The 24,464-nt window shown below is 34.8% G+C and overlaps 1 protein-coding gene across 12 annotated transcripts in view; it reads left to right on the top strand.

Moving 5' to 3' along the window:
• Positions 1 to 24,464, top strand: part of GPC5 (glypican 5) — a 676,292-nt gene that overhangs the window by 631,358 nt on the left and 20,470 nt on the right. For 9 of the 12 annotated variants that reach the window (XM_040653810.2, XM_040653835.2, XM_040653830.2 and 6 more), the window contains one exon: positions 8,070 to 13,209. The exons of 1 other annotated variant lie outside the window; for it this stretch is intronic. In XM_040653810.2, the coding sequence (XP_040509744.1) occupies positions 8,070 to 8,224 (155 nt within the window). In that variant the 3' untranslated portion in view covers positions 8,225 to 13,209. Of the gene's footprint in view, positions 1 to 8,069; positions 13,210 to 24,464 lie in introns of those variants that run through there. 2 more of the 12 variants (XM_015274639.4, XM_004938584.5) reach the window with 1 other exon arrangement.

Here is a 24,464-nt window from a genome sequence, read left to right as displayed (position 1 = left end):
CTGTATGAGCCCAAATAGAGCATCATACCAGGTACTATGAAGAAAAATATAAACTCTTTACCAGCTGAAACCAGGACATGGTCTTGAAGGGTTTTGTAAGAAATAAGCTTATTTTGGATGGGCAGATGTATGCCAAGTGCAATACACTCAGCATCTAAAATATCAGTATCTGTAATATAGACTGGTAAAAAAAAAAAAAAAAAGTGGAATGAATAATGTCTTAAGTATTATCTGTAATTATCTTTTTAAATTCAGCACCTTAACATCAGCATTACACTACCTTCTGTGACATTAGGGATGGTGCCCACACATTAGCTCAATATTTCTGACATGGACTGACCCTTATAGCAACTAAAGCAGAGAAGATGAAATTCTGCCCTGCCAAAACATGAGTTCATCTGCAGTTTTAAATAAGCTTTATTGAATTTTTAAATGGATGTATTTTAAAGAATCTGGACTTCATATTTAAAATGATCTCATGCAGTTGTGAACATGTAAGCACATTTTCAGTGTCGGTATTTTTTTTGGCTTTTCAGTGGTTTTGGTTTCCTTTCTTCTTGCATAAGGTAAAATGGCTGTAGACAAAGTAGTATGAATTTATGAGAATTATGAAAATCATTTACTCTGTTTCATAAGGATTATAAATATGTATCCCCTACACTCCAGGGCACACATTAATCACTGAATACCAGAAGTTAGGGGTCCCAGTGGTCTGGTTATCTAAACTATACGCTATATCGTATATCTCCCACTTCTAAAGAATCAAGCAATAGTCACAGCCAGATTCAAATAGTAAAATAGAGACCTTTCTGTTATGGAAAAATCTATGTATTTTGGTTTTGAATCTTTATTCTCTTTCACCTTACAGTTACTTGCAACCTGTTGGGATTCAGACCTCATAGAATGATACAATGGGAAAAGAAATGAAAAAAAAAATAACAACTTATAATTTTAGTACTCAAAAACCGTTTTCTATGCTAATTCATTAATTTAATTGATAGGGATAGCAAGTATATAAATGCTCATGTACATAGTTTGCTCTGAAAGTAATTCCTCCTATTTATATTTATAGAAACTACCATCAATACATACAGCACAATAACACTATTTGATAGAGCAAATTCTCAGCTAAAAAATACTATTTTCCAACATAGTCACCACCACTGGCTATGTATTTTTGCCAGCAATGAACAAGAACCTTCATGCCATGCTCGCAAAAATGTTCACCAGTGGAAGTGACCCACCATGTCATGACTGACATGATGATACTGTTGCTGAAAAACACCACCCACTGCCTCACTGTGCTCACATTCACTCTTTGATCTCCATAAACATTCAGCAAGTGTTGATGAAGGTCAACGGGTGTAATTTTTCCACATGGAGGAATTCAATGACACACCTTTACTTCATATACACTTGCATGTAAGACACCGTTCAGTCAGACTGCCCCTCTCCTGCCATCTGTCACACAGCAACAATATTTAACAGAATACTGGCAGGAAGGTTCAACCTCAACTACATCGATGTCCAACCTTTTGGCTTGCCTTGGCCACAAGGAGTAAAGAGGGATTGTCTTAGGCTACATATATATCAGTTGCTCCAAAAGTGATGCCTCCTATTTTTTTCTATGGAAAGTACAACCAATACAAAGTGCAAAATAACAATGTTTGATCGGGCAAATTCTCAGCTACAAAACAGTCTTTTTCAGCATACTTATTACCATTAGCTGTGCATTTTCACCCGCAATGTACAAGAGTTTGCATGCTATTCTCATAAAAATCTGTAGCAGCAGAGGTGACACACTGTCACTGTTGCTACTGCTGAAACTCACCACCCACTGCCTCACTGCTCTCATATTTACTCCTTAGTCTCTATAAACATTGAGCAAGAGTCAATGAATGTCAATGGGTGCTATTATTTCCTCACAGAAGAATTCAATTACACCTTTGTTTCATACGCCCTTCCATGTAAGACGCCATTTTGTCAGACTGCTCATCTGCTGCCATCGGTCTCACAGCAACAAAATGTAATTGAATATTGGCAGGAAGGTTCAGTCTCTATTACCATACCACCAACATCTGCCTCTGAAAACATGGGCAAACATAATAAAATAGAAGGCATTACTTTCAGAACAGCCCTTGTAAAATACGCAATATCTTAAATATATAAGTATCAAAACATTTTAACTTTTAATATTTTCTTTAAAATGTTAAAAAAGGAGAGGAACAAAAACATAAAACTAATGGGATATTTGACCTTGTTTTTTCTGAAGCTAACACATCAGTCTTGTTTGATGGAAAGAGTTGCAATTCTTTGTGAGCTCTCAAGATGCTCATCCGAGATTTTTGATGCAATTTTACTCTTGCTGTATTTCATCCTTGCCAATTGTTCACAAATGTGCACATTACCAAAAAGCAATGACGTGAATAAGGTGTGAATGTGAAGGATATTTTTCTCTGGTAAGGCAAGTATTATGGAAATCTAGTAAGGAAACGTTCAGATTTTTGAGTTGAATATCTAATTGCAAGTCTATACATTCCATTTGAAAATTTGCAGGGAATGTATTTACATAAACTGAAAGTGGTGTTGCAAACATAAATTATTTCTTTTTTTGCAGTCTTGAAATCTATTCTCAAACTTATTTATCAAACTGGAAAGCACAGTTGCGTATTCTTCATTCTTTAGAGCACCGTGTTTAGCCAGTCTATCAAAATGCATTTGCCGTCATTTGAGTCAGCACTGCCCTCACCGTGACGTGGTTGCAGTTGACACTGTGTTAATAGTGAAGTGACAGGTTGTTGCTGAGTGATAGGTAAATGCCTGGGGTCACTCTGTGAGGAAAAGACACCAGGGTCAGTGGGTGGGCTGCACTGCAAGCCATGCTGGGCCTCACGCTACCAGCAAGATGCAGGTTGGATATGCCTATTCCACTGCCATACCACTAAAATCCATCTCTGACATCATGGTACAGCATAATAAAATAGGAGGCATTACTTTCCAAGCAGCCCTCATAACAAGAGATTCCATAAAACAAAAGCCTTTATTCATCTAAATGAATCATTTTGACTCCTTATGCCCTTTTCTCATGAACCTTGAAGCAAACAGAGCTTAACTGAAAAACAATCATGAAGTATTAAGAAGTTCAGCTGAGTAAAGTGATTTATAATTCAGATATGGCAAACTGATGTGCACTGCTAGATAATTTATTTTTCTTTAAAATCAAAGCCTAAAACCCAACAAAGCTCCATTGGAAAAACGCTTGAAAGTGTTGATTTTTTTTAGCCTTTTTATATCAGCTGTTAATTTCTTCTTTAGTAAATGGAAGATAAAGAAAATAATAAAGACACATCTTCCACTGTGTTAATTTCTGGCTTAATTCTCAGATATCTCTTACATCACTTTTCACCTCTTCTAAATCAATTCAGTCAAAGAACAGTAAAGTAATGTATATTCCTTCTTCTGTATTACTTGTTACTGATAGCCATTTTTTTTGTTGTGGCTTATTTGTTTGTTTTATTACTAGTGCAGAGTTGTGAAACATTTAATGCTTACAGAATCGTGGAATAGTCAAGGTCAGAATGGATCTCTGAGAAAACCTAGTCCAGTCCTCTACCCTTTTTCATTTCAATTTCTGTTCAATGGAGAAGCAAAACATGCACTACGTCATAGAAACACATGCAATACTTGAAGAGAGTGAATACATGCACTGCATGTGTACTATAATAAAGACATCTTCATGTGTAATATGGCACACACTTTCTTTTTTAAGTATAAATACATTAGTTTTGGCAAGTATAAATATATATAGTCAGAAAAATATGAAAACAACATCAAGAAATTAATTGTCTGCCAGATATCGTTCATGATATTATTCTTCTGATATATCTTTTTCTCCCCTCATTGAGACTTCATGGAAAATATCACATGAACTTCATATGGAGTAGTCTTTGAATACGACTTGTAATAATCCATTGTTTGTACTTTTCTTTCAAAGAACTAGATAATTTTAAAAATTGTGTGATGCTTTTTAGGATTAATGATTTAAAAACACTGTTTGGGAAAGGACCTGATATATACAGAATTAGTGAGCTTTTCTTACCTAGTGACTATTCCGTAAAGGAATTTATAAAGTATTTAAAAGCAAGAAATGAAAAATGCCAGAGCAACCACTATGTAAAAAACTGAAGTATGTATGAGGTATTTGAACGTAAATCTGTAATCCAAATAATGTAAATACAATTTGAAATGTTTTCTTAATATTGTGTATTTAGGAATAGAACCCAGAAAAGAAAGGGAGGAGACATCCCTTAGGAGCTCAAAAATTTCAGCTGGCAAGTCTGTTGAAGTCAAGAAAATGTTTGGCAACTGCTGTTCCTTTTTAATTTGTGGAATGCTATCGAAAAGTCCATCTTTATTTACTTATTTGTGAAAATTTACCAATACATTTTCTCATATTTAGCTGATATTCATCAATGGTGATGCTTTCTTGACTCAATAACTTCGTCTTAGCTCTCACTATCTGTATATTTCTGAACCTGTTACTCTGACACCACTGTTCCTTCATTCCTCTTAATCTCTGTTGTTGTTTTTTTTTTTAATCTATAAATTATTCAGTTATTTTATCAACTGCATCTAAATCTATTTTCTTCTGTCTCACTATAATGTTATAACTCCTTTGATGACATCAATAAATTTATGACCAAATAAACATGCACTGTAACAAGTCATATTTTTCCAGGTATCCTGATATTGTAAGTTACATTTCCAGCTTCATATTAAACATATGTCTACAGTATTTCAGTTTTTTTTTCTTTTGTTTATCTAATCTCTATGTATTTCTTTAGCCTCCCATGAAGCTTCTTCATGACCTTTCTTTTTAATCTTGGGACATTTCTTCAACCGGTTACCAGTGCTTTTTTTTCCCAGCTCATGTGTTATCATGAAATTTAGATTATATATAATGATTGAAATAACTATGCACCTTCTTTACATGAATTTTGCATACAATTTCACAAGAAGGTTGTCTTGTAAAAGCCATATTCTGTAATTTTTTCTATCTATCTGAAACACTACCCCACCCAACTCAAATTCTTCCTTGTATTTGAGACTCATTAAAAATGTTTTCATCATAAGAGCTGTATTATGCGTCTTTCAAAATATCATAAGAAAAATGAGACACAGAGTGAAATCTTTTCCTTTCTCTACTTGAAAGCCTTGATAGGGTTTGTTTGCTACCATGCACATCAGGAGTTCATTTGGTAGAGTCATTTTTCCTTGAAAAGTCATCTCAGTTCTAATAGTAGATAATGCAGCAAGGTGTTCAAGGTCAGACTCCAAATACATAAACACTTTCCGATTTGACTTCAAGCTAGGCCATTATCAAGGTACGTTCTTTTCAAAATCTTTCAAAAGTTTAAAACATTTGAAATCCCAGCATGGGTCCTTGGTAGGCAAGCTTCTACTGTTCAATTGTTGTAGCCAACTTCTGGAATATTTTGACAATCTCAATAGAAAAACTCCATTTGAAATGGAAATCCTTCATATGTTTAACTATAACTTTTAGAAATCAAAGTTAAAGTCTGTTGCTAATTATTGTATTGTTGCTCCAGTTATTCGTGAGAATTTTGCAGATCAGGTCTCAACCCTGCCAATACTGTTACCTTTCACAGTTTCAAATATCTTTAAAAGATGCTGAAGAACATTAGAAATAGTGTTGGTGTTACACTATAATAAGACGCTGTAATATATGTCACAATTTGGTGCAATTCTTTTGCTGATTAATCTTTTCTAAGACAGACTTGGACAAAATTTTAAATTGCAGCCACTAACTGTGTTTTGTAGTTAATGCTGGATATGTTCTATTCAATAGCTTTACTTTACACAGGTTCATGAAAATCTAACACTTTGATTTTAATTCCAAGAGATTTATCTTTTGCTTTGCTACAATTCTAGTTTTCCTTAAGTAAAAACTCTGAACTGTAGCTGAAACTTCTGAATACCACCATTTTCCAGTCAAAATATTATCTCTAGTATGTTTTTATATTAAAAAGACATTTATTACAGGTCATTTAAAAGATTTGGGAATCTTAAATACATTTTCTTTAACATAATTCCAGCTTGTAATATGTGAGGATAGTAAAAACAGAAGAGTTTGCTCCTATGTTTTGATTATTTTTTTGCTACAAATATTTGTACAGTTATTACTGCAAGTTTTCTATGAATTAAGAATGTTAAACTCATTTAAAGGAAAAGTTCACCTTCATGACTGATTCTCACATGTGAAAGATGGCTTACGTGTCTGAATCTGAATGTTTAATGGATAAGATATTTATTTAAATACTACAAATAATAATTACTATTACTTAAATAACTATAGTCTAGGAATTAAAATGTTTATTAGATAAAGTTTTTTTTTTTCTTTTTTTCTTTTTTTTTTCCTTTTTAAGAGATGAAAGTACATTATAAAAAACTGTTTTGGTTCTACTTCCAAAATTGCCTTGGAAAAAACCCTTTGATCTGCACTCTTTGGTGATCTACCAAACATCCATTCAGTGAAGCACTCAGTGTCTCATCTTTTTCTAGACAGGCTGCTACTAAATGTGCATGATAAGGAGAAATTTCTTCTCTCCTTGCCAGCCTTTATCGTTTCTCTTCCTCCTTGTGTGTCCACTTGCATTGTACTCAAATAGCTAATTTTCACAAATTCCAGGTAAGAGCACTGGATCAATAAATCCACAAAATAGCAGTCTATTCTGCTGTCTGAGTACAGCTGCAAAGAAGATAAATTCATTCTAGCAGATTCTTCAGGCAACATGATTGACTTTAACTGACTCTTCCTTTAATGTATTTTTTCAAAGCTACAGGAAGGATATTTGAGTGCATATAGTAGGTTCACAAAGAGCAGCTTTCAAGCTACCTCTAGAAAAAAGAGTATTTATAACTCAAGCAATGAAAAAGTTGTTCCTATCAAAAGTGATGATTCTCTGTAACTTCTGTTAAATTAGCTTAACGAAGAGGACAACAGCATGACTAAAATATTTATATTTCATCACAGCTCAAAACCAAAAAAAAAATGTTTCCTAGTTTGCTCATCCTTACAAATGATACAATGAATGCAAAAATTTAGACTGTAAATTCAATGTCAGCTCAGTAGTGATGAGCTTCATTCCAGTAGCAGTTTACCTACTGAATTATATATGTATTGACCTAATTACATAAATATTGATGTTACTTTATATGAATACTTTTTCAGTCTCGGTGTAATTACAATGTCAATATTAGTTGCATGTAATAACACTGACTTTGGACTTGTTAATTTTGATTGATAGTGGCATGCCACAAATTGTTATATGGCATAAGACAGTCTAAAAGTATGAATAGCAAACGTAAGGACCTGATAAAGCTTCCAAATCTAAATGCATTTTGAAGATTTTTTGGTTTTTGATCGTTTAACCAGGTACAGGAAATAAAATGGGTGATTATGTCCTTGTTCCGTATAAAGCACTCTTTTGAGTTGGATAATTTTTTATCCTGGTCCAAAAAAGTAAAACTATTCAGCCCAGAACTCAGTAAAAAAAAAAATTCTATTTGAAGTTAGGCAAATTGTACAAAAAGGGAGGTTTTTATATAGCAACAAACATACTTTGCTGTACTCCTTGCATCAGGTATATGTTAATTTGGAATAATATTGTGATCTAGATAGAAGCAATTTCATGAGAAATTATTTCATTATCCCTTCAAATCCAAGAAGTATGTAAGTAGTGAATTGTTGTGCAATTTGCAAAACTGTTCATTTCAGTCTGAAAATGTTTTTTTGAGATATATTTGTACAAGAAAATCTTTGTTCATAGCTGGCGGACCTTTGAATTATTTTCAGTGATGAATAGTCACATGCTTTTCTGTGTCTCTGTACATGCAATCATAAAGTATTTTTAATTTGGCAGTAACATGAGAATCAAAAGCCAAACAGTAACAGTACATGTGCTGAGGATATACACATTTTCTAGCTGTAACATGTTGCCAGAAGTGACAAGGGCATGCATCATACCGTATTTTCTTATTTGTCTCAGCAGGGATGCCAGACAAGACGAACCTCAGTGATGTAAAGCAAATCCATCAAACCATCAATGCCAGCATTTTACATACAACTGGAGCAGGCTGTACAGCAATAGTCGATTATGTGACATTTATGCTGATTAGTTTGGTAACGCTATTTCTCTGGTAACTGTTTTGCTGTGTCTTGTTATGTGTGTCTTACTGTCATTTGTTTATCCGCATTCACAATTCTGGAATAAAGCATTAGTAATATGTATGACAGCTTTTGCAACATCAGTCTATCTGATCTTAGGCCTGAATATTAACAAAGTTGTGTAATATTTTTCATATTTTTTTTACACCTGTATCATCATGAACAATCATGTTTCCTTTAACAATATTTTATGTCAAAAATTAGTTGACTGAAAATCTTTCTCTTAAAAGTAAATTCTACAAAAAGATCACAGAATGACAGATACACAAAATTGTGGAAGGGAGCCATGAACATAATCTGGAGAAAACTCTAGAGGTTTTTTTTATAGAGATTCTGCTCAAGAGCAGAATCCAGCTGGTATTTACATGTCTCTGAAAATGGAGATTCTAAGGTACTTTTTGGGCCATTTGTTCCATTGCTTGAAACATCATAGCAAAAATGTTCTTCTGATTGTTTTACATTTAAATGTTACCTAATGCATTTCAACCTTGTCCATTGCCTCTTGTCCTGTGACCAAGCACCACTGAGAAGTCTGGCCCATTTTCTTTTCAACTCCCATTCTGGTATTTATATATACTGGTAAGAACACCCTGAGGCTTCTCTTCCTCAGCCTGAACAGTCCCAGCTCCTTCAGCCTCTCCTTGTATGAAAAATGTTTCTACCTTTTAAAAATCATAATGATTCATTGCAGAACTCACTCCAGTATACCCATGCCTCTCTTCCCCTGGGAAACACAAACCTGGATACAGCACTGCAAATGTAAACTCTTCAGTGCCCAGTAGAAATCATCTCCTTTGACCTGCTAGCAATGCTTTTCATAATTCAGTGTAGGAGGCTTTTGGTTGTTTTTGCTGCAAGGCCACATTGTTATGTCATGTTCAACTTGCTTTCCCAGGTCCTTCTTCGTGAAGCTGCTTTCCAGCCAGTCAGCATAAGCGTACATAATTACATGGGTTATTTATCCCTGGATGGGGAACTAGCATTTCCTGTTGTTGAACATCATTAAGTTTTTACCAGGAGATTTCTCCATCCTGCCAAGGTTCTTATGAATGGCAAAAGCTATTTGTGATAAAAGCCACTCTTCTAATTTTTGTAGTTTCTGTGAGAACTTGCTGACAGTACAGTCTTTTGCACTGCCTGTCTCATTACTGAAGAAGTCCAACTCCTGGAGAAACCAGAAGTAATTCATCTCCACATGAGCTTTATGCTGCTAATCATAACCCTATGTAAAAGTGTATCAGCTGATGAAACAGTTGCTTAAAACTGTATGAGTTTTGTGTTTAAAGTCCTATTTTCAAGTAAGAAATTTGTAAAACAGAAAATTTGCCCTTCTCTCTTTCTCCGAGAAGGAAAATGAAACAAAACACCCCAGAGTGTAAACTCATCTACTTTTGGTAGGGATTACTTTTCCTATTTTCCTAACGTGGGAAACATATATATATATAGATCACTACATATGCATAAATACGTATAATTACCTTATACCTGCAGATAGCAGAAAGGCTTGAATTCAATGTTGTGATAAAATATCCCAGTCTATGGATCTACGTAAGAAAGCAGGCACCTAAGAAAGGAGTTCATCTTCCCAAAAGTGTCTGATCCATTGCACCTGAGATTTCCTCAAACATCCAAGGCATCCTTGGATATATGTGAGACTGACATATATGATAAAGGATTTATACAAAATTCCAGAGTCTCCCTTAAAAGGAAGGTGTCTGGTTTGGCAGCTAGTGGCAAAGTGGGATAGTCTCGAGTATCCTAAATCCCCCCAAAATTTAGACAATTACATGTGGGTCAGTGAATCATACATCAGGTCTCCATCAGTAATGTTGGGAGCTGAGATATCTGTCTAACATGGTGACAAATGAATGCAAATCTGAATCACAGTATGAATTCCCCCTCGTGTTCTTACACTTCATAAGTAAGAGAAAATGTTCTACAGTTCTAATAGTATATTATATATTACTGTTATAAGATTTGATTATACTGCCATGACTAAGTCCTGTGTCATTTTAACTAGAAAGTATTTAAGAATATTTTGCAGTTATTTCTCCATTATAGTCCTCTATAAAACTAAAGCCAATAGAAAATAATACAAAACATGTATAGTATTGTATGCAATTATATTGAATGTAAAACTCTTCCTAGACTGAAGAAAATGATAAATATTATATGAGAGGAATATAAAGGACTATATGTAAATATTTTTATTTCCAAGTGTATTAGTCATTATTAGTCATTATTGCACAGAGTGTAACATACAGGTAAACAAAAATAACGTTCAGAAGTGCAAGTGAACATTCCTAAAAACAATTCTATGCCCAGACAAATATCATAAATAAGCATGTTTTCCATGTTTTACTTGAAGATTTTTTTTTTCTTTTGCAGGTTCTGTAAATAAATCCTTCAAATTTACTTGTCATCTCAGCATATACTGAAATTATGACACTGGTAATTTCACGAAAGAAAATATGATTTCATACTTTTCACCTTTCATACCACCTCAAATCAGCAATCTCTCTAGGCCTGCACTTTTTTTTTTTTTTTTTTTTTTTTTTTTTGAACAATGATGAGTACCAGTCCCCTCAAGGGAAATGGAATAAAACTTTGAACAGGATATTCATAACTAGAGAAAAAATTCTAATACCTATTACTCAGAATTAGATTTATATTCCAAAGGACTTTGTTTCTATTCCTCACAGCAATTTGTATTTCCCTGTTTTAACATGGTTATAAGTACAGCGTGACAAATAATCTAGTTTAGCAAACAAAAATTTATAGTGTGAATTCTATTAAAAATATATTTTGGAATTTAAAATTTTAGCATTTTTGTAATCTGAGTAACAAGTGTAAGTGGAAACTACTTGTGCTCAAATATATAAGAAGACTTACACACTAGCATTCGGTTAAAAGAGGTATTTTGACATATTGTCTTAATGTCTTTGGTTTCAGTCTTTTACCATGAAAATTCTACTACTTTTAGACTTAGAACTTACAATGAACCTTCCATGAGAAATGTTGAGGCATACTTTTGATAGGCAAAAAATTTCCTACACTGTATCACATTTGTTATAACGTTATGTGAATAAAAACCACAAGAGATCACCTTTATGGAAGATTGTCTGTGACTGTAAGTATTCATGCAATTTCAAATCCTGTGAAACACCACAAACCTACTGACTAAAATAATATAACGTTTCTTTAGACTGATCTATTTCTCTAGGTAGCTAGGAAAAGTAATCAATTTGAGCTCATGTATCTAGAACCTGAAGTCTCACTACCTTACTGTCTTCTGCACTCCAGATGAGTGTAGCTGTTTAAACATAGGTTATTATTTTTACATTCAAAGTTTTACTTACAAACAAAGAGGAAATGTGCCATATATATAAACCTAAGAATTTACGGTAAATATTATTAATATTTGAACAATCTAATTCAATAATCATTATCAATCTAGATTTAATTATTACGGAAAAGGAAATAAAGCATAATTACCTAGTTATTTTTATACAGAAAAAGTATAAATAAGAATAATAAGATAAATAAATTGTAATACATACATTTATTTTTTTTTAATTTTATGCTCACCTTTCCACTGTCCATCATTCATTTACTACATATGGTTAGATAGAACCTATTGGTTCTCTTTTTTACCTTTCTTTTTCTGTCCAATTTTTGATCTTCATTTCCTTAACTGGCCAGAGGTGTGTGGTTTATATCGCTGGGGTCTCCAGGACAATCCTCATGCCCTGTCTTTTAATGTCCTGCTCTTGTTCTTTTCTATTCTACATCCTGTATCTATGGTTCTCAAGTCTTCTGCTATTGTACTAAGTCTGCATATCTCTCCATTATATCATTGTGTTAAAATCATAAATATTCTATGTAGAATAATTGCTTGTTACTGCTGTCTGTATAAAACAATCATTGTGTCATGCGAGGATAAATGAAAGTGAAGTAAATTTGCTGTAGCTATCTGGACAACTAGGAAAAAAAGATGCTGCCACAGATAACCAACCAAAATAAAGCTGCAGGAAGATGAAGAAGAGACTGAACAAGTCCGATGAGCTGTGGTCTAGAGGCCTTGAAAACTCAGTACAAAGCTAATGGATTTTTCCAGCAATAGCAATATTGTGCTTCAAGGCTGTGCAGTTATACTGGGATCCTCTGAGATGCCCGCACCTTCCTGGCACAGCACAGCAGCAGGGGCTTTTTCAGACATATGCGTTATTTCTACCAGCTCCCAGCAGATGTCCTAGGACATCCCAAGAGGCAAAAGAAGATTGCGGCCAGCTGAACTGGGTCCTCATGATCAATGGAACACTATAAAGAACTGATTTATTTCATATTAAGAAAGGTATCTATGGCCATGTAGGTCTCTTCTGGCAATGAACAGGGTAGTTCAAGACCACCTAACATGTAAAATGTGTAGTTGAAAGAGGTAAATATCACTTTTGTCATAGGAATTGATCCAGCTAATTCATTCAAACTTTTATTTCTAGAAGCAAAATACCTTCTAAAGCATTTACCTTTCTGCATTAGCTTCCCAGGGAATATGAATACTTACTGGTCTTCTGCACCACCAAAAATTCAGGCCAAGTCTGGATGCTACCTCTTAAGAGTTTTGAAATTGGATTCACAAAATATCATACCATACCTTGAATCTCAATTACAATCCACTTATGTACAGATAAAAGAAATCTATCTAACTTGATTTAAATTGCTAATTCTAATCTGAAAAACATATGTAAATGTATGTTTCTGTAAAACAAGCTAGCATGAAAGGTTCAGAATTTATCAGAAGAAGGTGAGACAAAGGATATAGTTTAAATCACTAGCAATTCCAGTGTGTATTTAGATCTTCCAGACAAGGAGTTTGTAGAAATGTGAAATATTATCATGATTATTATTAATATTCTAAAGTAATTTTCAAATACAAAATAAACAAACACTGATGGATTGTCCAATTGTTTTTGCATCATTGATGTATGGTAAGAAATGTTTAACTTTCTGTGTATTTCACTCATAATAGAACAGCATCTGAATATAGCTCATAGGAAGATGCAAATGCAAAAGAACATACCTCTTGAGAAGACACCAATATAACTTCTGCTCAGGTCCTATTATCCTCCCTACCTTAAAAAAGCTTATACTGTTAAAAATTTTCTTTATTAAAAAATCCTGAGAAAATAGAATAGTTGCTGAAATAGTTTGATGCCCACTTTCTCTCTTCTTTCCTTAGTTTCCTCTTGGGTTGAACATATAAACATTTCCTTAAGCTACTACTGAATCTTTTTGGATTTACTGGTTATTTTTCTAGGAAGATCACTTTTGCGATGCACATACATGGTGGTCTGATTCTGAGGAGGAAAAAGAGTCCTCCTTAGAGAATGTGAGACACAGAGTCAGAATGTTTGCAAATGTTTGGGGAAAAAAAATGGCGGTTTAAAAAGTACTAAAGGGGTGCAAACAGACAAGTCTAATCGACATGTATATTTCATAATGTTTGAGGGCATTTCAGTTAAGAGTGATCAATCTTCTAACACGGATAAATGTGACTTGTCAAGTCGGTCTGGAAAACAAACAAACATAGAAGCACAGAACCACTTCTGTACTAAAACTGTGTAAGCCTTGCAGCTTGGGAAAACACTTATGGGAGTTTTTATTTCCTTTTTTTTTTTTTTTTTTTTTCCAGAGAGGGGGAAGGAGAGGTTGGGGAGAGACAACTTCATTGGTGAATAAAGCTTGCACGTCAGTAAGCTCTTTTAAAAGAACAGAGCATAAACAATACTGACATGGCTGTAGCAGGGCTGGGAGAATCTAAAGGAGAAGATGTTACTACATCTTCTCTTTTAGAGAGGTCAACGTGGAACAGACCTAGCCAGCCAAACATGGATTTTGGGAGCCCAGGGACGGAGGGGAACCAACTTAGCCAGAAAGATTGCTACAGATTTTACTTACTAACAACTCACATCCAAAGAACAGCCAACACAGGTTGTGCTAACAAAAAGAGGGTATGAGCAGTACAGGCTGTTACCAGACATGCGACTCCCTGATAATCTGGAAGACAGGCACTGCTAAACTGAAGTTTGTAAGAGAGCCCTGTAAGCCACCTCTTTCAGACACAGTGATTTGGCCTTTTGCTTCATGGTTGGACTTTGCTAATAGCAACAAATAATAATAGCTATTTTATATAATTTTGCTAATAGCAAAGTTGATCAATAAACTTTGAATAAAACAAAGGTGGATAGAGAGAGTAGCGGCTGCCTTCCTTAGCCATCATCCATGACTTTGCAAGTTTACTTGTCTTTCAAAGATTACTGAGGTTTGACGAACCATCATCTTATTTATGCTTCATTTTGTTCTTGGCCTTGTTCGTGGCCTCAGTACCTAAGTAAACTCTTTTATGTAATACTGTTTTCTACCAGGCAGACAATGTTCACTGAGCACAGACAGTGCAATTGAATTTTCCACTCTTCTGGGTGACTTTTTAACCACATTTACCTATGAATGTGATAAAAGAATACTAGAAATTAAACCTAGTCTTTATTGATTTGAATCTGTTTCTATCAGAAGAATTGAACATTACTATAAGCCACATAAAGTGTTGAAAACATTTCCTACTGTTTCACTGAATTTAATATTCACCCCTTTCCTGAGTATCCACCTCTACTAGTTTGGGATTTTGATGACCATCTTTTGGTTTTAATGACCAGCTTTTGTACAAATCACAGTTCAGTACTTACACAAATGCTTTCTGATATGCTTATCTTAAATGTTTTCCTGCATCTTCCTGCAGAGATGGACCACACACAAAGAGTTAACCCAGGTATTTACTACGTTAATAGTATTGCTTTTCAGACTCACCTTGCAGGACAACAGGAGTTACAAAAGATAACAACCTTATCAATGAAGAGCAAAAGAAAGAGTGCCAGACTTTTTTATTCTATTTTGCACCAAAATTTTTAAAAGTAAGGTGAAGATAAGAAAAGTTTGGTTTAATCTCCAAAATCTTTTCAGTTTTTGAGAAATTCTGAGCAGAAATATGTCTCCCCCAGTAACAAATTTGTACAAGGCATTTGTGACAAAAAAGAAAATCATATAAAAAATCACCTTATTCTGTATTTCTTGAAAATAACAGGAGTTTCAGATCATATTATTTGAGAGGTTTATAATCTCACTTGCTTATACAAGGTACATTTCTGTTTCAAACTGAGACAGATTTTGTAATAGTAAAGGAAATAAGACATGCCAAATTCTGTGGCTTACTAAGGAAATGAAGATTAAATTTGCTCATAGGAACTGAGATTTTCCATCCAGTCTTCTCTTAATTAGCATACAGACTATTACCCTCAGTGTTTGTTTTTTTTTTTTTTTATCCCTACATAACTTTAAGCTCTGTGTAGTTTTCTGGGAATCCAGGTAAAAACACTGATGAATAATTTATTGTTTATCTCATGTCCTATCTTACCATTTCCTTTGCATGATAATTTTGTGAAGGTTGCTCCAAAAGTAATACCGGCTACTTTATTATGTTGGCCCACAACATCAGAGGTGGATGTTGGTGGTATGGCAGCAGAGACTGAATCATCCCACAAATATTCTATTAAATTTTGTTGCCATGTGACATATGGCAGCAGAGAAGAAGTCTAACAAAATGGTGTCTGACATAGAAGTGCATATGAAGCAAAGGTATGTCACTGAATTCCTCCATGAGGAAAAAGTGTCACCCACTGACATTCATCTACACTTGATGAACATTTATGAAGATCAACCAGCAGATGTGAGCACAGTGAGGCAGTAGGTGGTACATTTTCGTAATGGAAACAATTATGTGAAAGACAAGCCACATTCTGGACAGCCATGTGCAGCTATAACACCATGAAATGAAGGGTCTTGATCAGCTCATCTGCACAAATCAACTTATGATGGTGACTATGCTGAAGAAAAGCACTTTGTAGTAGAGAACTTATTCTATCAAATAGTAGTATTGGTCTCTTTGTATCTGTTGTAGTTTCCATGGAAATAAATAGGAGATATTACTGTTAGAGCAACCTACGTATTTAGTATTTTTAATAACTGTCAATTTTAGTTTTTGTTTTTTTTTCCAGTCTGACTTGATATTCAGAGAAGATCTGTTTCTTCGTCTATTTGCTCATGTCCTGCTAAAAGGGAATTCCAATATTATTCTGTATAGCCTACTCTTATAAATATTTATGCAAAAAAAAAAATCATTAATATGAAGGAAAGTAAGGCAAAACCTCAGCTAAAAGATATTGTTGCTGGTAAGCAAAATTCAACATTTGCTGCCAGATATACTTTTCAATTGGCATCTCTTCATACATTTTATGGACTTCAGTTTTGAAATTAAAAGAATCCTATATATTCATGGAACTGTAAATTTCTTTAGGAAATTTCCTGATGAAACTAGTAAGAGAACCAATAAGACTCAATCCTTACTGCTTTTGAGATAGATCTGAATATGTTCAAGGAAGTAATTTTGTGAGTTTACTATTTGAAATAGGGACTGACTGAAATTCATGAATTAAAAGGTCTCTCTATTTCTTGTGTTAATAATAGCTTTTCACTCCAAGTTGCACCATCCATTTTACTATTTCTGAATCGCCTACAATGACTGCCACAAGGCATTTTATTACTCATAAGTAATAAAAAAAGTCATAATGAAATGTAAATCAGCCCTGGCAGGAAAATCTCATGAGGCTGAGGAATTCCAATGAATAGACACTTTTCAGTTTCAGGAGGAAATTAACATTTCTTTTTTTGCTGCTAAGTGTCTAGGTAGGTTACACTCTTCAACATACATATCATTGTAGGTACTAATGTTGATATTTCTTTTTATATACCTCATCGTCTTCATCACTTTGCTCTTTTCTCCTTTCCTTCTACTTTTACTTACTATGAACTACCAGGGATCCTAAAATTCAGAAGGATTAGTGTACCTCTATAATATGCTAGCCTTTCCAGGGAATTTAGCTGAAATAATCACAGGAGCTGGTTAAGTCAGGGATTGATAAAGTGCCTACGAATTGTCTTATTTGAGCTTGGACAATTAGTAACAATGTCATTGGTTTTATTTACTGTTTGTTTGTTGTTTTTTTGTTTTGTTTTGTTTTGTTTTGTTTTTCCCTGATTCTGTTGAAGAACAGTGCTGTTTTAGGCAACTAGTGTATGAGATGATTGACGGTTTCAGCAAAGAGGCTGAGGTTTGAGTGAGCAGGAGCTGAACTGAACCAACCTCTGTAAGTGACTCTTCCAAAATGGAGCTCAAGATGATACTCTGGCAGAGCAATGTCAGGAGGACTGCAGTGCTGCAGTCGGTGTTGTTTGTTCAGTGTCTAGATAAAAGATGTTAGATTCTTGTACTGTCACTCTGACGCATTTCAGAAAAACAAAAAAAGACCCATAAAGCTATCAAATGTTACAGCAAAATTAAGTCTACGTTTCATGAAGGTTAGCAATTATCATTTCTCAAACACTGCTAGTTGATTTAAATAAAATGTTCTTGAGAATTTGTGATCTACAGTGCATTGTGCTGAAATAGCTTTACATCAATACTTGACATTGGCTTTTCACCAAATTATAACTTTGCTGCATGATATATGTGCATGGAAAGTCTCTCAGATTGTGAGGTTAAAAAAAAACCCTCTTGCTTGCTGACCTATCTATGCCCTTTATTTTCTACTATTCAGGCCCCACCTCATTTATTCAAAACTCTTTAAAGCAGTGGGTCTCAGAATGAAATTGAATTTGCCAAATTCAAATATTCCTTCTAAATGTTGCTCTACTTTTTTTTTTTTTTTGACATAGTAAGTACAATATGAGATCTTACTTTTTTTTCATAACAAGACAAAAACAGTTTGAAGTAGGAAATATTAGTGCAGTACAGTGTAAATAGTGGCCAATTTCTTGTGCAGAGAACCTCTAACAAATAAAGATTCCTTAAAAGATCTTAGCTTTTCTCCTCTAAGATAAGAAACTGTCAGCAGTTCACTCTCGTGCCATATAGGCATATAACCCAGCTTTAGAAGATGAAAATAGTTATTTAGGAAATTATTGCTAGGAGTAGCACCAGGAGGCCACAGAAAATGTTACAGATTTTTTTCCAAATATTGAAAAAGGTTGTGTCACCTTGCAGCACCTTCCATAAGCACCTGCTACTTTTAGAAAGCATGAAGTTAAATATATATTGTGTGGTGAATCTGGGATTTTATTTAACTGATAATTTTTTTATACACAAGTACATAATACTTATGGAAGATACTTGTGGAAGAAAAGATTATCGTAGTCAACATGGATTCACCAAGGCAATATTGTACAAAACCAACCTATGATGAGGTTGATGAGGGGAGAGCACTAGACATTGCATACCTTGACTTCAGCAAGGCTTTTGATGCTATCTCCCAAAATATCCTCTTAGGTAAGCTTAAGAAGTGTGGGGTTGGTCAGTGGAAAGTGAGATGGATTGAGAACTGGCGGAGTTCAGGGGGTTGAAATCAACAGTACAGTCTAGCTGGAAGCCTGTAGCTTGAGGTGTTCCTCAGGGGTTGGTACTGGGTCCAGCCTTGTTTATCATCTTCATCAATGGCCTGGATGAAATGATAGAGTGCAGAAAGTTTGCTAATGATACACAGCTGGGAAGAATTGCTAACACACCAGAAGCCTGTGCTACCATTCCAATGGACCAGAACAGACTGCAGAGTTGAGTGGAGAGGAACCTGGTGATGTTCAGTGAGAGCAAGTGCAGAGTCCCATGCCTAGGGAGGAATAACTGCATGCATCAGTACAGGTTAGAGGCTGATGAGATGGAAAGGAGCCCTGCAGATAAGGACCTCAGTGTCCTGGTGGATAGCAGGTTGGCCATGAGCCAGCAGCATACCCTTGTGTGCAAGAAGGCCAATGGTATCCAGGCTTGCATTAAAAAGAGCATGGCCAGCATGTCAAGGGAGGTGATCCTCCCCCTCTACTCTGCTCTGGTGAGGCCACATCTGTAGTACTGTGTCCAGTTCTGCGCTCCTCTGTTCGAAAGAGAGGGAACTACCAGAGAGCCCAGTAGTGGGCCAACAAAGATGATTTGGAGCCTGAAGCATCTCTCTTACCAGGAAAGGCTGAGAGACCTGGGACTCTCCAGGCCAGAGAAGGGAAGACTGAGAAAGGATCTTAACAATGCTTACACATATGAGATCTGCTCCAAAAGTAGCACCTCCTATTTTATTATTTTGGCTCACAATGTTGGAGACAGATGTTGCTGTTTTGTAGCCAAGAATTTGTACTATCATATAGTGTTATTCTGCTCTCTGGAGTTGTTCTAGTTTTCATGAAAATAAACCGAAGGCATTACTTTCAGAGCAACCTATATATCTAAAGGACAGGTTCTTTTGATGCAGCCCATGATTCTGTTGTCTTTCTGGGCTGCAAGGGCACATTGCTGGCTCAAGTCCAGCTTGCCATCCACCAGTACCCCCGAGTCCTTTTTGTCAGGTCTGTGCTCAATCCTTTCATCCCCCAGTTTATGTCAATAATGGGGGTTGCCACTACTAAGGTGCAAGATATTGCCCTTAGCTTTGTTAGACCTCATGAGGTTCTCCTGGGCCCACTGCTCGAGCCTGTCTGAGTCCTTCTGGATAGCCTTCCATCCCTCATCTGAGTCCACTACACCACACAGCTTGGTGCCATCTGTAAACTTGCTGAGGGTGCTCTCAAATTTTGCTGTCAATATTCACTGTTGATATTGTAGATGTTATATGTTGCACTTAAAGTAAAACTTTGAATGTACATTAAGGATTCTTTCTGTCTTTACATTCTAACTTACATTTATGATAGGACATGGTGAATGAATATTCATTTTTCATATTCTTAATCCCAGCTACAATTAAAAGTTACAAACAAAAGTTATAAATAAAGCAAATACTCTTTGTCTAGATGTTATTAAAACTAGACATCCTTAAATGCATTGAGTACAGCCTAGCTAATTCTATCAGCAGTGAATGAGAGACTGAAAATATTCACAGTTACAAATAAGAAATGTCAATCTAATTTATAGCTGGAGGCATTTTTTGTGCTTTTTTATTTTTTATTTTTTCTTAAAGAGGCAGAAATACCATGGCTAAAATTTAGTTTAATAATACGCTTAATTTTTGATTCTTGGGAAATAAAATAAATTTCAGCTTCTAGCAAAGCTCATTCTTGAATAATTATTTCAAAAATAATAATAATAATAAAAAGATGGGGCAAGGGGAACAGGGTAAGTAAATTAAGCTTTTAATTCTTTTGGCTAATCTTCAGACAAATAGAGTAAATGGCTGAAAAAGAAAAAAAAAAACTACATACCTCCAGCTTCACATAGTAGGAGCTTTCTAGGAAGCAGAATATGACATATTCACAAGCAAATAATTCAGACTGTATTAGAAGAGCTAAGCATAGATTTAGGCATTTTCCTAATGTGTTTCTACAGTTGCTAATTCTCAATTTAAAAGATACAATCTTAATGGAGCAGGAATTATCTAATAAATTTAAGATACAAAAAAGACAGATCCTAGTATCCTACAGTAGCCTTAAGGACTCACCTATTACACTTCCAAAGGTGCTGAGAGCTCTAAGTTTCCACATAAAGGAAGTGATGATTTATTCTAAATGGCACTTCACCAAGACTATACGGAGGACGTACCATTTTTAGAGATTAGATTACATATTTTGTCATTAATTGTAAAAGTATCAGCAGACCTTTCTCAGAAAGCTCCATTGTGGAGATTCAAACCATCTTCATCCATATTGTCAAAAAACACCTGCAAGAAAAAAAATCTGGACTACATTCTATGAGATTTAAAAAAATATATCTAAGTAATATATTGAAGTATATTAGTGTGTTGGAAGAGAAGTATTGTACCTTGCACAAAAACTCTGAGCCAGTGAATAAAGCTTTAAGAAATCAGCTGAAAAAGGAAAAGTCAAAGTTCTCCACAGCTCTTCTCCAACATAGAAACATATATATATTATATATACATTATAGTATATATAGAAATATATATATTATATATATACAAACATAGAAATAATATATATATTATGGTAGATTTCTGTAAACTACTATACTTCCTTTGAGCATGCAAGCATTTCTCCCCCAAAATGTATATATATTATACATATATATATACATACAGATATATATATATAAATGGTTACATTTTGGGGGAGAAATACTTGCATGCTCAAAGGAAGTATACTAATTTACAGAAATCTACCATAATATACCTTGCATTCTGAAACCTTTTGAAGGAACCCTGAAACTCTGACAGACCATGCTGAGAATGTAAAATAAGTTGTGCTTGTAGACGGAAAAGGTGGAAGTCATTTCACTTAAGCTCAGTCTTTTGAAGGAACAGTGTTTGGTCCAAGCCTGTCATCGAGACTCTCTTAATCAGCTTAATGGGAGACATTTGCAGAATCTCTCATTTTAATACTGTCTTCTATGACAGGAAAAATGAAACAGTCTCTGGAGATGTATATCTTCCTCAATTCTCTGTACAGAAGCCCTATATGACTAAATTACATTAGTTTTTTTTTTACCTAAATTACCTAAAAATTACCTAAGTTTTCAGTGAGCCAATAACAAGACTCATCCCCAGCTCAGATGTCCAGCAGGAGAGAGAGAAGTAATGTTGTCTTAATCATCTCTTCTAATAAAGGAATTTTAAATGCAGTTATGATTATGAAAATCTTAATTAAAAGGACGAGTATTATTATGTAAGGAAATTAAATTGATGCTAAATATCTGCATTTATGCCTTTACAGGTTCTAAGAACTAAGAGTTTTTCATATTTGACAGCAAAGCACACTCATTAAATAAGAAGCATAGACTTAATTGCCTCTATAAATACATTTTTTTTCTAATGTGTAAATTTGCTAATTTTTTCTAATGTGTATTCCAGCCAACCAATACTGCAGTTACATCAGGCTCGTAGTACGCATGAATTGGCAAAGTTAAAATTTTCTTAGAAATCAGAAAGAACCACTACCTTGCCTCCCATCCAACATCTGCCATTATTAAATCAGTTTGGCAGGATCACACATAAATTCAGCTTTCTGCTACTAGCTGTAAACTTCAAAACAACTAAGTCATTTCCAAGAGATGTTGATGGGGAGAGTCTAAACCTGAAAGAAATGGCTGGTGCATTTTAGATCTTTCCTAATGAAATAAATGAACAAAGCCATAGCATCAAATGGATTAAATATTACATTGGCAGTCTATTTCCAAAGGTTTGATGATTTCCTTTCTTGATTCACATGGTACTTAAAACTGATATGTAAGACATGTAAGACAGTTTGAAGATTTGAGCAACTCAGATTTTGTATAACAAAACAAATCAAAAAACAAACTGTTTCTAAACTAGAACAAACCCAAAACTAAAGCTTTGCCCAGGTGGTCAAGAAGGACAATGTTATCCAGGCTTGTATAAGAAATAGGGTTGCCAGCAGGACCAGGGAGGTGATTGTCCCCTTGTACTCAGCTCCAGTGAGGCCACATTTTTAGTGCTGTCTTCAGCTTTGGGCCACTCACTATAAGAAATACATCAAGACCCTGGAACATGTCATGAGAAGGGCAATGGAGCTGGTGAGGGATCTGGAGAACAATTTCTGTGGGGAGCGGCTGAAAAAAACTGGGATTGGTTAGTCTGGAGAAGAGGAGGCACAGGGGAGATGTTATTGTACTCTATAACTACCTGAAGTGAGATTTTGCGGAGGTGGGAGTCAGCCTCTTCTCCTGTGAAACTAACGATAGGACAAAAGGGAATGGCTTCAAGTTGATCCGGGAGAGGTTCAGGTTGGATATAGGGAAAAATTTATAATCCAAAAGAGTGGTCAGGTGCTGGAATGGACTGCCCAGGCAGGTGGTTGAGTCACTGTCCGTAGAGGTGTTTGAGAAACATTTAAATGTTGTACTAATGGACATAGTTTATTAGGGAAATTGATGGTAGGTGAATGGTTGGACTAGATAATCTTGGAGGTCTTTTCCAGCCTTGGTGATTTTATGGTTCTGTAGTTCTTTGAATACAATATAAAAAACAGCAAACACATTACAAACACTATTACCACCAACAAAACAGCAATAAGAAAGGGTTTTAGCTGGTAAAGCTCTGCTTTAAGGCAAGATTATAGAGCAATGCTCCCTCAGGATATGACTCAGTATCACAGATGTATTATACAAAGGCTAATGATTCTGTTGTCAGTATTGAAAACACTATTTGCCAGTGGCAAAACTAACAGTAAGTTTATATTGCCACTAATTTGCTGGCTATTTTTCTTCATTCATCACCTCATAAATTCCAACAGTGTTGCTTCTGGGGAAATATCAATTGATATGGAAAAAAACCCAAAACATTTAAATGTGTCATAATTCTAAGCACTTTTGTGACAGAATTATTGATGTTTGATGTTCACATAAATCACTGAAGAGACAAGATAAATATCTCTAAAATATGGAGTCAATGAAATCTTTTTTTTGTTTTGTTTTGTTTTGTTTTGTTTTCTTTGTTTTGGAAAAGAACAGTAAAGAGGATTAAGATCTTCAAGCAATTTCTACTGCCTTGAAAGAAAAAAGATCTACTTACCAACTTATGAGCACAGTGGTCAGCACAATAGTCTTCCTGAAAACAATGCTATACAACTATATTTTAATAATGCTCATCGGGTACATAAAATTTATTTTTTGGACCACGTTTTCAGTGACTATTATTATATTCACTGATGGAGAAACTTCCTATAAGGAATATAAAAGTTAGTGGAAGGAATTTTTGACTGTATTGAACAATTATTTTACCATGACAGTATATAATTGAACAAAATGGACCCTTGTTTATTTACATAAGTTTTTTTTGTTTGTTTGTTTGTTTTTAATCTCAAAAATATAGCCTCTGAAAACAGTCAAGATCTGCTTGGATGGTAAACATGTGAAGGATAGCTAAGATCAGGTATGGGTTTTTATCAAAACATCTTGTTTAAAGTCTAAATTTAGAGAAATATATCCAGGAGTACACTTGGGAATGTGTATTCTTTAGCATAAGATTTCATCATATCTCTGGGGAAATTTTCTTTGTAATAAGTATTAACAATTGTTGACAAATGAAAGAGAGACAGGTGTGGACACAGGAAGAGAAAGAAAGAGAGGGAAGGAAAAAGAAAAAGAAGAAAAGCGTGAGAATGA

The sequence above is a fragment of the Gallus gallus genome, chromosome 1 (assembly GCF_016699485.2).
Source record: "Gallus gallus isolate bGalGal1 chromosome 1, bGalGal1.mat.broiler.GRCg7b, whole genome shotgun sequence".
In the NCBI taxonomy this organism is placed as follows: domain Eukaryota; kingdom Metazoa; phylum Chordata; class Aves; order Galliformes; family Phasianidae; genus Gallus; species Gallus gallus.
The sequence above is the reverse complement of the archived record's forward strand: the minus strand, read 5'-3'. Positions and strand labels throughout refer to the sequence as shown.